This window comes from Rhipicephalus microplus, chromosome 3 (assembly GCF_043290135.1).
Source record: "Rhipicephalus microplus isolate Deutch F79 chromosome 3, USDA_Rmic, whole genome shotgun sequence".
Taxonomy (NCBI): domain Eukaryota; kingdom Metazoa; phylum Arthropoda; class Arachnida; order Ixodida; family Ixodidae; genus Rhipicephalus; species Rhipicephalus microplus.
This window is the reverse complement of record NC_134702.1, coordinates 207,264,749-207,278,701: the sequence shown is the minus strand read 5'-3', so window position 1 is coordinate 207,278,701 and position 13,953 is coordinate 207,264,749. Positions and strand designations below refer to the sequence as shown.

The following is a 13,953-nucleotide window of genomic DNA, read 5'->3' as shown; positions in this document are numbered from 1 at the left end:
GGCACAAAAAATGGGTTCCGCCTGAATCTACAAAAAACACACGTGTGTATTGTTCTCTAGGAAGAGTGGCACTCATTCCGAACCAGACACTCATTTCCATGGGGAAGGTTTTTCTGTTAATGTTGAACCTAAATTCTGTGGCTTAGTCTTGAACCCAATCCTAACCTTCATACCGCACATCAAACAATCAAAAACAAGGGCATATAAGTCTTGAATGTTCCAAAAGTGTTGTAACGCACTGCGTGGGGTAGTGACAGAAGATGTCTCAGAAGCTTGTGTTCTCATATTACTCGCTTAGAATATGGGGCAATAACTTATTAGTCTGCGACATGTACTACCCTAAGGATGCTTGATTTCATTCATCATCTAGATATTCGCCTCTATACGGGTGCTTTTCGCACTACACTCGTAAAAAAGCCTGTACGTGTAATCAAACGAAGGATCAATTCATCTACAGAGATGGAACATGTCTTTTAAATATTATCCTAAAGTGAAACAGATAATGAGCACCCTTCACAGTCTACAATTGATGACATATCAAGTTCTCCTTTGTTTAAAAATTGCCTTTCTAGTATACAAACGTACCATCTACTGTGAGAGGGTTAGCGGTGGAATCCGGAGTGCCACTTCAGCGCCGTTTGATGGCACCCGCAACATGCCTTTTACCGTGGCAGTGGCAGATGATAGATTGCGACGTGTCTTTCTTAGAGGTTACGAAGCAGACGGCCATTGCACATACCCAAACGTACTTCCTGGAACTGCCACATAAATACACACGTCCTGAGTTCTTTACCAATGCCTCAAAGCCCAACACTTCCGTGTCATGCGCAGCTTTCGGCCCACTCTTTCCGGAAGTCAACGTTCTGAACTCCGATACGAGCCTTTTAGCATACTACGCCCATGCCATACTTGCGGCCTATAAGCACAATAAAGAAATAAACCACAAAAGGTGGTAATATATACAGATACCCAAGTGTAGTAGAGGCTCTGAATACCTTCAAAAAGCACAGACAAATCTGTTCTTGTCTCCCACTACTCACTTTTAGAACAGTCTACACATCTAAACAGCATGTCATTGTGTGCTGGGTGCTAGGGCACCGGGAGATAAAGGGCAACATTTTGTTGGTCCAGCTAGCTGCATCCGCGAAACAAAATTACTGCCAATACATCGATGCCAATCCCAGCACTTGACTTAAAACGTTTTCCAACACAAAATTTCAGGGGCAGAGCACGTGAGACAAACAAACAGATAATAAACTCCATGTTATCGAGCCGCAAATTGGTCATTGGCCACCATATCAAAATCTTGCCACAAAGATGTAATAGATACAAGGCTCAGGACAGCGCATACACAGATTGCGAGTTCATCCTTTTTGTCTGATGGCGATGCTCCTCGGTGTGCCCAATGTGGAGAAGCACTCATCGTACTTCACATTTTAATCCAGTGTAAACAATTACACCCGCTAAGAAGGCAACACTTTCTACTACCTACCGACAACAGATACTTCTTCACCCTTCAATGTTCGTCGGTAGGAAACTACTTTTCACACAAACATCACTGCTGGCTTTTTTGAGAGACGTCCGTACCTTTCATTCGTACAACCGCGAATGTCGTAGCACGACCTCTCAAGAGAGGTCACTGCTGGTGCACTTGCCTCGCGGCCCTTGAACACAAGGGCGTGGACGGTCGAGGAACTTGTGCTGATGCCATACATGTCCAGCCTAATTTGCATTATAACGAACTTTCGCCATTCACACACAGTATACACGTTTCACGTCATAGTGACAATTTTTTTTCATTCTCAGTTTATTATACCCCCTTTAGAGTGCGGAATTTCGGGGCCTTTATACAGTGACTTACGATTATCTTTGGTCACATATAAAGTCCCATGATTTGGCATTCTTTGGCCGTAAAATAGCCCTTGCGCCACGAAACACCAAACATCCTCATTATCGTGGTCTCTTTGGCACAGCATTGTGGTGCAGACTTCCGGGGACGCTGAAATGGTGCAGGATGCTCCTTGGAGATAACTCAGCATCGCTCTCACGCTCGATCACGCCTGCAAGTTACGCCAACGCTAGAATTACGACGGCGCTACTGCATTTCATGGCCGGTTCTGACAAATAAAATGGCTGCTCATTCAAAGTGCATAGCGTCGACGCCGTCCATGCATGCTCCCTATACTGTGTGTTGGAACTGAAAACGACACTTAGCGAGTAATCTCGATATTTCTGCCCATATAAATTGAGCTAGCTTTAAAAGAATGCTTACATATCTTATTATCGCCTTCTTGCCTGAAAATACGATTATTTCATTCACTTTTCTAAATCTCCATTATGAAAATCTTGGGATGCATCACTTTGTCAAACAAACTCATGCGAGTTTACTGTTTCGTTTGAACTCAACGCTTCTAGCCTACGGCGATTGACATTCTCGATAGCTTTATGCTGCTATAAGTAGCCCGCTCGATGCTTATCAGCATGTACTCTAGATAGCGCTGTAGACAGAGCGATAGTTCAGCTTCTTATTGCTTGGTCAGGTACAAAGATTCCTCGCGAAATAAAATTTACTGTGCTATACTTGACGGACTGATAAACCTAAAAGCTAAGCCTTATCTACTTTATCGTGGCCAGCACGTACAGAATTGGATCACAGTGCTGCTCAACCCATAAGTAAGGACGTTGTTTTCATTTGGGTCGAAATTGAAAGCTTTGTAGAGCCAAAAGAAGAAGGCCAAAAATGATTCGCATGTTATCTGGAAGTGCAAACTTTTCTTCCACCTTTAGTTAAAAAAACGTGGTGGTTTTGACGATCTCACTTCACATGTAATTTCGTGTTGCAGGTGCCGGTGCAGGTATTGTCCTCGTCAGCCTCATGGTAATACTGGGCACGCATTTCGACAAGTACCTCGGTGCAGCCAGTGGTATCCGCGACGCAGGAACTACGTTATGCGCCTTCGCCTTTCCTTCGCTGCTCTCCTACCTTAGCGAAAACTACGGCCTACGTGGAACCCTGTTTATTTACAGCGCTTTGTCCATGCACGTCATGGCAGTAGCATTTTGGCTGTGGATGCGAGCTAGGGTCGACAGAAAAAATGAAGCTCATCGTAGAGCGTCATGCAAAATCGCTACTTATCCTTCCAAAGATTCGAGTTGGACTATTGGAGCTCGTAGATGCGACTCCATTCCTTGTGTCAGTGCTCATTCTAACAACAACAACGGTTATCCACCTGAAAAAGGCGGCCTCGGGCAAGTGCGTCAGAAGTCTTTTACACTGCCGCCAAAGGTTCCTGACGAAATGGATGCCGAGGAGGTGCCGTTGTCTTTCCTCGAGAAGTTTTCAATCCTGAAGATGCCGAGCTTCTACGTGGTTGCCATCGGCGCTGTGGTCGAGATCTACAGCTACAACGTGTTTCTAGAGACTATCGACAGCTACGCAGTTGACAAAGGGGCCCCCGAGTCGGAAGCCGACATGGCAGTTACGTACGCGACTGTTCTGGAAGTCTTTGGCTACGTGGCAGTTCCCCTCATTGCCGACATGGGCTTCATTGGTCGACCTACCATGGCGGCCATGTGCTTCGGTGTCATGGCACTCTTGTATGGTGCGGTGCCACATGCACCGTGGTCGGTGCCATACTTGTCTGTCGATGCCATCTTGGTTATGTTCGTGGCCACGACGAGCTCGCTACGCTGCTCCATCATGACGGAATTATTTGGTGCACAGCAAGTTCCCGTGTGCATGGCCGTGTCCGGCTTGCTGCTTATCCCTGTGCAACTGTGCAGCCCATCAGTCATCGGTAAGCATCCTGAATACATGCCCAAATATTTTCTTAACACCAATATCACGATTATTTCGCTGATATATATATATATATATATATATATATATATATATATATATATATATATATATATATATATATATATATATATATATATATATATATATATATAAGTAGATCCTCTGTCCTCTGTGAGCAGTCCCAACGTGGTTTATTTCGACGTTTCTGCCAGAGTCTGCCCTTTATCAGGATCGAGGGTGCAGTTTGTGGGTTCTCAGCGTTATACAATCTTAAATCAGTGGCGCAGAAAGAGGGAAGAAAAGAAAAAAGAGGAAAAGAAAAAAGAAAAACGCAATGAGAATATAAGGTGGACTTCCCCGGGCGCCACCCTTTCACTCTTCCTTTCCCTTACCCCTCCCTCTCTCTTCCTTTTCTCCTTTTCACCTTTAGGATGTGTGTGGTCTATGTATACTTCCTTTCACTAACGCATTGTTCCCGACCAGACGGCGCCGCTTGGCTCTGGCAGTTCGGTGTGGGAGAAAAGAGCTTTTTAAAGAAGTTTAAGCCATTAACTACTCAGCGCCTCGTTGACATCTCGTCATTTAAAGAGGGGTGCCGCGTATTGCCGCAGAGGCTGGCAAGCAGGTGCAATGTCAATTCTTGCCCGCCTCTGGATTACGTGTGCAGTAGCGGCCTCCCGATTGTGCATAGGCTTGCTGTAGGGCATGTCATGCTTAGCACAATTGATTGAATATCAAGGTAAAAACAGAAACAAACGACAGCTTTACTTAGGAAGAGTAATTACCCTAAGAAGTATTTTGAGTTGTTGAGTTCCCTTCGCAGCTTCAGTGCCGTGAACTCAGTTATTATTTTCATTATTGCCGTTATTGTTTTGTGATGTTTAATTGCTGCGAGTGTACCCGGATTCTCATTTATACCTCTGTCGATGGTGTTAAACTGGTGGATAAGGTGTGACTCTCGTTGTTCACGTTCTCGGTTTGCTTTAAATCCCGTCTCTAAGAGTGTTACTGATAGTTTGTCGAAAGCATAGTCGGGAAGATTAGGATGTTTTGATAGAGGTAGATTTTAGGCTGATTTCGCATGGGCTCTGTGATTATTGAAACAAATCCTAAATGGTGTTTCTAAATGGTTGATTATTGAAACAAATTCTAAATGGTGTTTGCATATATATATATATATATATATATATATATATATATATATATATATATATATATATATATATATATATATGCAAGTCATTAGAACCAATGGAATGTGAATAAGAAGAAAGACAAGTGGATGAAAAAATAACAAGCCGTGAGCAGGAACTTGCTCACGGCTGGTTATTTTTTCAACCACTTTTCTTTCTTCTTATTTACATTCCATTGGTTCTAATACCTTCCCCTGTACATTCCTTGGCATTACTGTCTGTTATATCTCATTAACATTGTGTGAAAACACGAAAAAACGAGCCCTTCGGTATACCCTCCTTTCCCTTATTTCATTAAACGAGGGTCAGGTACTGGCAGACTTGGTGTCTTTAGGTTGTATACGAGGGACGATTAATCAGCTGCCCGCTCATAATAAGTTCACGTGCTACGTGACGCCAAACATGCGCATAAAAGAGTGTTTTCACACTCGTCGCTTGGCTTATAGATGGCGCTGACTGTCACTCCTACTTCTATATTCACATATAAACCCAAAAAAGTGGATGGAGGGAAGGCCGCTGTGGTAGCTCATTGGTTAGAGCATCGAACGCGTTATTCGAAGGTCGTAGGTTCGTTTCCTGTTCACGGCTGGTTATTTTTTCATCCACTTTTCTTTCTTCTTATTTACAATCCATTGGTTCTAATAACTTCCCCTGTACATTCCTTGGCATTACTGTCTGTTAGATCTCATATTTATTGTGTTAAAACACGGAAAAACGAGCCCTAAGGCATACACTTCTTTCCCTTATATATATTTATATATATAGGTCTTGTTCATTAACTTTCTCTCAGGGTAATGTTTCACCGGAATATTATTATATGTATATATATGAATATTTTTGTTGCTATGTCCGCCACTGAAGTGGCCTGCTGCATGTCCCAGTGCAACGAGCGCCGTCGAAAGTCCTAGGGCTTTTCCCATTACCAGCGAGGAGTGTCCTAAACATTTTAGGAGACTATACCACGTACGTTCTCATCAGACTATTTATGCACCTCCAACTGCTGTCTTTCAGCCAACGAAAGCTATTAGATACACTGCGTCGAAGTTTTCTGTACAAAGACGTTATTTCATGTTTCCACGTGCGGAGGCACGCTGCCCATTCTAGTATCCATGGAAATGTTGTTGTGACCAAGATGAAAGCACACCTCAAAATAATATGCACCGCCTTCAGCAGTGCAGATACAATATGCGATCAGAAAATAATCGTCTTTGATAAGTGATTGCATAACTCATTTTATCACTGATGCGATCACTTGCACAACAACGCGCACAGTGGCTTCAATTGATCAAAGGTTACATATATATAAATCATTTTTTACGAAGTACGGAATGTATAATATACTGATTGTAGGGCTAGAAAAAAAGGAACAGAGGACATTTATTATTCTATGCCACCGTTTCGCGATTCCTCTTCTTTGTTTAAGTGTGAAGTCACTATATAAAGAGAAATTTTACAAATAATGAGTCTGGAAGCTAATACGGAAGGTCGACTCCAATTACGTGAGAACATTATTTTCCATCAATGCACTTTAGAGACAACTTCCTTCTTGAACGATTTTCAGGGATTGTTCCTCCACGATTTAAGGTTCAGCTTCTCACTAAATTTTTCAACGAACAACTTAATGTCTGCTTACTTTGCATCTTCAACTCATTTAAGCCAAGCCCGGTAGGCCTGTAGTATATTACATCACAGTTTGGACTACTTCACAAAAGGCTGTACGTGGCAATATATTTCAATAATCCTGTGGCGAGCGTGAGGGGCTTATATAATTGATGAGTACAAATCCACGGCCTCGAGTGCACAAATCAATACATAAAAGTTATAGAAGCAACCTCGCAGCAGGCATTAACGCGCCTTCTATGCGACAAAAGATATCGAGCTATTGAAGGGTGTCGGGAATCTCCCATTACCTAAATGTTGCCACCCGCGATTACCAACTTCTTCTAAAAGGGGTCATGACGTGGCCACCCAACAATTTACGGTTTTCGGCGAACAACGAAGCGGGTTCAATATACTTGTGCACGTCTGAAAGCTGGACTGTAAGAGATTATTTCAGTTCAAAATAAGCCGCAAAGGTTATCGGCTGTAAACTCCGCCCACCGCCGTTTTGTCTTGGCGTACGAGACATCACTAGCCAAAGGAGCAGTGTCGTCGTCTGCTACTAAACAGCACCTTCAGCAAGCGGTCAGTGTTGCGAGTGTTGCTTACCACGTGGCCCGCACGTGCCGGTGGGTTACAAGTGTTGCGGTGTGTTGCCGGTACCATCACCATATGCAGCGACGACGTCGTGTACGTTGCGCATTTAGACTTCGACTCCATGGCCACCAGCTCGAGCGACGAAGAAAGCGTCGAATACGGTGTGAACCGAGATGCCAACGACCTCGCTGTTGTGGCAGACGTTGCAGACGGCTTTCTACAATGATAAGCAGCCTAATTTCAAGCGTGTCAGGTTGAAAAGCAAGCTTCGAATACGGGGGTGTGTCCACGCTGCATTTGTGAGCAAGTGTTATTAGCGCTGTGGAATAGGTGACCGCTGATACAATCGCAGGGAATTGTGGGATACGACGGCTTCCGGTTCGACGCATCACGCGGGTTTGCAGCGGCACGCGTGCATTTTGGTACCACTCCGTTGGAAAAAAAACACATCTTCTTGCAATGTCAGTACTTTAACTGTTTCTTTTCTGTTTCTGCTAACTGTGATTGCGATGATGACAAGCTAAGAAAGCGAAGGACGGTAAGGAAACTGTTTTATCGCACCAAAATGATCTGCAATGCTTTTATGCTGCTCGAGGATGCTGCCAGTTTGGCTAGCAGGTCAGTGGATACAGAAGACAGTTATCATTGTATGATACGTTACCGCAGATAAAAATTACCATTTTAAAGATATCCGCAATGGGTATGACTGTAGCAGTGTGCTAAGAGTTCATGTCGGGATCGGCCGATCGGCATAACGCGCAGCACTCTTTGAGCGCGTTGAGATATGATTTTTTTCCTAGCCTTCAGCGCACTATAGGATGCGTTTCTTAGTCGAGGCTAGATGCTTATTTGAACGCTGATCGTGGTCAAGCTGCCAAGCTGCGGGACCGGCGGCACATGAACAGTACAGTCAGATATAAACGGCGCGGAAGAATCGAAATCTTGCGCTTGTTTAACGCACTTCCTTCTTCGTGTGCCATCCTGGCGCAAAGTTTGACCAAGATAAACGCGAGCGGACTCGTTCAGCACTTCGTGTAAACTTACCGCTCTTGAGTGAAGCTTTCGCGATTTTTATCATATATACGGGTGCACTGGCCAGCGCTCATCCCGTATGGCTCATCTCGCCCGCACGTTCTCATAATATTTTTCTAGCGTGCCTGCACGAAAATTTATTTAGCGATATAATATTCGCAGCCAATTCATGCGTAAGCTTTTCATTAGGGCGGAATACACTCGAAACTGTGAAAAATGGTTTTCGCACACTCTGGCTCCAACGTTCACTACCAAAAAGCAACCTGTCGCTGTGGCTCTCTTCACAGCCTTGGCGCACCTCATGTTTCTTTCTTTGTTCCATCGGAATCGATACATGTGTTTGCCTTTCCCGCTCGCGTTGGAGCAGCCAACGGCTTGACAACCGACTATGGTTTAGCCGGACAAAGATAAACGAGTAACCGAGTGCGCGAATCCCGAATACTCTGAGGTTTACGGCGGAATGGTTCGCCGTCGTCTACTTTCTTTGAACCGGATACCGGCAGCAGACGGTGCACCCCACTATCCCTCGCTCTTTTACTGGTCACCAAGCATGCAGATTGTTGTTGGCTAGCTAACGTGCATGAACGATTTTCGGTGTTGAATATAATGAAGAATTGGTCGTAGCAATGCTGCGCGTTGGGAGCGTTGTTTTTCCATCGGTTGTTGTGTGTGGAATATTTAAACATAAGCCGAAGCGAACGGCATGTCAGTGCGGCACTACTGTTACTTACGATAAACGTGTTGGCCGAATCTTTGCTTGAACTCAGTCGATTGCATACGGCTTCGCTAAGGAAGAGCAATTGTGGCACTCAATCAAACCACTGCCTGCGAGGAGCTTCCATAACTCTTTACCCATAGCGGCAAACAGCATATGCATTGCCCATTCACCGGACACTTTTTGACCTCTGATATGGATTGCTGCAAGTGCCAGCGCTACATGGGTGACGAAGTAGCATTGTTTCCACCCAGGGTAGTCATTTAGTTTCAGTGGCAAGTTCAACAACGCAGAAAGAGTTTGATTACAAGCGCCGCTGACCATGGATCACGATCGTCTTCCAGAATGCAGACCGTGCAGCCGCTTGCCCGGCAAGCGGTTCGTGACGTCACGGCTAGCGATCGCACCAGTGTTGCCAAACTCTCAGGCCGCTCGCTCGTTTATAAAAAAATATTCGGTTAATCATTAACAGCTCGATGAAATTCGCTCAGATTTTTTCAGCTTGTCTGCTAACGTACAATAATCAACCCACACAACACAGATTAATGTTGAAAATTGGGTGTCATGACCCCTTTAATGTGCTCGGGCTATATCTACAAGAAACCTGCTACAAACACTCGTTAACGGCCGCAGTGCCAAATTGAAAAATTCGTGACTGTTCAAGACAGTTCTGCCAAGATTATGCGCCAGAAGTCTAGAGTTCACACGAGAAAAAGCGATACACTGTAATAGCGCTTTCCCATGGACGAGCAGGAGCCAGGGGAACGAGCAGCCAGAGCCGCAAGCGGAAGCAGCGGGGACGTGTCAGAGCCTGAATGGACCTACCACGCTCCCAAATGGCGGGCGCGCGTGATGTCAGGAATCATGTGACCAATTTTGTCCCACGCGCCCGCTTCACGGACATGCAGCACGCTCTCATTGCGTGACCATGCGCACCGCTTCTTAACGCGTGAAACCAGAAGTGACGTGAGAAAGGTCACATGACTTCATACGTGCTCTCTTTACTCCGTCGTTGGCAACAGAGCACAAAAAAGTGCTCTCGGCGCCGAAAAAGTGCTCTTCCTCGACCAATAAAACACTACATCCCCGCTCCTGCGCGACCTCTGGAAGGCGCCGCAACTCGCGAGAAAACTTTGAGTGCTGTCTGAAGGGCTCCCGCTCGCCCGATGGCAAACGCTATAAGGTTAGATCCCTGATGTATAAAAGGCAAGGCATGCAGTCCCCCATTATATTGCCACTTCCCCTCGCTTAGTTTTGTTGTCACCCCGTTTTATTGTCAGCAATTCTCAGAGCGAACCACACCCGTAGTGTCCGAGAAGCTGTTCACTTCCTCAGTCTGCTTCCTTTGTCGACGTCATGATCCCATGACATTATTACCAATGACAGACATTGACACACACAGTTGTCATTAGCTTGAGCCTTGCTTTTACTGGGCGCAAGTTCGCTCAATAAGGCATATCACATAGTACTGTTTGTTATTGATGTTTCACGGTAACTAAGCAGTGATATACACTCACTGGCTCTAGAATAAATCACCCGCCGCTTTTAGCTGATGACGAAGCATCGTGTCATACATCTACGCGAAATGAAGTGTTGGTCTGTCTATTTTTCTTGTCAGTCACCTGTCCATGGCAGGTACTGCTGTGTCAATGCCACTGGCATAAAAGCCTGATAACATGCACCTGTTTCAACGCGTCCTTGCGTGGCAACAGGTGCGTGCCTTCGCATGGAGAAAGAGGGACCGCGGCTACGGAAAGCTGCGTGTCTTCTCTGTCCATATGGAGAGAGTGCCACGCCATGTGTGTCAAATTGCTTCCCGCTGACGTGCAGCAACTGGGACGTGTTCTCGGGCCTTAAGAGTTGGCCCTTAACTGCAAGAACTTTACGAGTTCTCTTGAAACAGATATTGGGTGAATAACGCGAAGGAAGTGCGACAAAAGCGGAAGTACACTTGTAGCCACAATAACCGCAAGGTAATACTTATGCCAGTATAGACATTTTTTTTGTGTCAAGTGCGCAGCACTTCAGGGGCCCGGCTTCTCGCTCATTCATGCATCTAATGTGGCGTGGTCACGCTCGCAGTAATGCGCTCAATGTAGGCCGTGACTGGTGCAGCAGAGGTCAAACTCTGGTTGAAATGGTTAAAGTAAACGGGCTAGTTCCAAAAAAATATATTTACGAAAATACGCCAAGAAGTATTCGCTATAATCAACCTAAACTCAGCCAAACGTTTCACCAACATATTGCTGACTACAGCGCGGCGCAAAAAAGGGCGCCAACCCCTCGCCAAGTTAGCAAAAGCCCCTCCCTATGCGCCACCTCTGCGTGTGTTCTGTGTCCGCGATGCATCGCTACGTGACTACATCTGACGGAGGAAACAACCTGACGGAGTTTTATAAAGTGCACCAAAAAGCAGCGCACATGTCGCACACCGCGCGTGCAAATCTGACTAGCGAGACTTGTGCCTTGTAAACCCTACACGCTTACCATTGGTATCATCGACGCTTGGGCAAACGGAGCACTGGGAACTCCACAAACGGGTATCACTGGTTGCCGTGTGGCGCACTTCCTCGGGTACTGTAATAGTAGAGCTGACATACAATTTTCACCTTGAATTGATCTTCATACAGTAAAATAAGATTATTCGATCACAATGTACTCTTTTGGCGACGGCATCATCTGGCCGAATGTTCAGATTCGACTAATTGAGAGCACGCTTTCGTCCACATAGATTTCACTTTATGAGGGTGATTTCAAGCGTTTCCCCGGAGAGGTCTTGGGTGGAGTGTTCTTTTGTGACTTCTGTGTTATGTGTGCATTTTAATATCAGTCCCATTTGCATAAGCTCAGACTGTCGCAAAGTTAAACAATCCAAATTCAATTACCTAACACACGAGCTCAAGTAAAACAAGCGACCGACATAACAAAGAAGGTGGCGGTAAAATTCCCTATGACCACTGCTGGTTGTCCGCTCACTCTAGCGTAGGCTATTGATCTCACACGGAACACATATTATCTGTGCCTTACAGGGGTAGACAGAGTCTCGCACTACCATCTACGTCTTTATCATCAAGACTCTAGAATACTTACGAGTCACCATTGAAACATAATTATGTTTCTAGGAGAATACAGGTGGCAAATAAACTTCATGAATGAGCATAATAAATGTCATGATTAATAACAAAACATTCAAAAGCCACCTGTTGCAGCAATAAAATATTTACAAGTGTTTATCACTCAAATATATTGGAGTGAGTTTCTGCTTCAGTCATACAACTATAATAGTGGCATTCTGTTTTTCCAAGAGACCTAGCGTCAATTTTCCTCCCGAGAATGGTGCTTTAAAGGAAATTCAAATATCATAAAATACACGGTATAAGATGTTCTGATAAGCAGACTCAGAGTGCTTGACAACTCCTCCCCTTTCCTAACGATGAGTAGAAGGCCAGAAAATAGATTTACCCCCATTGCTCGGCTTTTCTGCCACAATGCATTTCTCTCTCTTGACATCTCAAATGACTTTCTTCAGTTGAAACATACCATTTTAGTAAATATAATAAATGTAGACAATAATATCCTGTCACCGTTCGACGCGAACTCGTGGTCAGTGGAAGACTATAGAAGTAGGCCTTTCCGGTGGGTTGACGGCAAACAGTTGAGACTATCGCTTACGAGTGGACGTTGGGGCAGCTGTTTCAGCACAGGCACAGAAAACCGGCAATGTCACTGTGCATGTTCACATATAAAACCCCGACTATGTCATGTACCGCAGACACAGATTATTGCCAAAAATTTCCACTCTTTCAAGTTTTTTTTTACCTCTTTCAGGGTTCTTTCGTGACGACCTCGGCTCGTACGACGGCATGTACAGGCTTCTAGGAGCATCCAACCTCCTCGCGGCCCTGCTGTACACACCTCTAGCCATTCACACGTCTTGCAAGAAGGAGCCGGCTGACGACGAGGCGCCCGAAAAAGGAACTGAGACGACGAGAATGTAATACTCGCCACTCTAAAATTGAAACCAAGCGGCGCTCTTTGTGCCACCGCTGTCCAGAGAACTGTTTCCAACGCTGACGTCCTTTCCAAAAACTTGCGCATTCGCCCCAAACGCGAAGTGCACACGACGAGAGCCACGTTATGCAAAAGGGTCACTCCATGCCAACTGTCCCTGACCTGACAATCGATCGACCGCAGCATACACAGCTGCGAAGTTTGTGCCGTTCTGTTGCTCCACATCAACCATTGTAAAAAAAAAACAAAATTTTTGCGGTAAGTTGTGTCTCATCGATTACAGCTCTTTTATTTTGTTTAACGCCTATAGTATTGGGGCAATTATTTTGAAACTTATTCTTGTATGGTAAACCCCCAAACTCAATTACCTTGGGCCGCTATAGAGGTTCTGTTCAAACCTCGTATAAAAAAAGTTTAGAATTTTTTTGTGTTCCACGTTTCACAAAATGCTTTAGGAAAAAGCAATATAAGACACTTCCTAATTTAAATAAATGTCTATTCTGTCAGACTAATAAAACTATTCTGATTTCTTCCAGGAAATATTTTTGTATATAAATGTTCATTGTCTGAATGTGCTTCAGTTGTACTTGAACAAAAGTTGAAAAACCAGAAAAAATACAGCGATATACCGCGTATTTCACCGCATTTTTTCTTCAGTCACACCTACCACATTAGTAAAAGGACTGCGAAGTGCATCCGTCAGTTATTCATCTCATTTCAAAATACCAAGCTGCAAATAAAATTAAGTTTCCTAGTGCGCTCTCTGCTCAACACTTTCATTATTCTCGCGCATGCATGCACATATGTTTGTGCACATGTGGGCTTTCAGAATGTATGCATCTCCGTCGTCTAAGTGGCATCTTTCTCTGTGCAAGCAAACTGAAAGGTGAATGCTGACCAAGCGAGCGTTGGTGTCTGATCTGCTATTTGCGCTTTTCGCACTAATGCGCGAGGTCAGTGAATGCCTTTATGACGAATTTTATAAAACACTAAACTGCAAGCAT

General features: G+C 44.7%; 1 protein-coding gene across 1 annotated transcript in view; it reads left to right on the top strand.

The window, feature by feature from the left end:
• Positions 1-13,706, top strand: part of LOC119167562 (monocarboxylate transporter 3-like) — a 40,814-nt gene extending 27,108 nt beyond the window's left edge. The window contains exons 4-5 of the mRNA XM_075888601.1: positions 2,844-3,797; positions 12,767-13,706. Coding sequence (XP_075744716.1) covers positions 2,844-3,797; positions 12,767-12,936 — 1,124 coding nt within the window. The 3' untranslated portion in view covers positions 12,937-13,706. The remainder of the gene's footprint in view (positions 1-2,843; positions 3,798-12,766) is intronic.
• Positions 13,707-13,953: the final 247 nt, after the last annotated feature.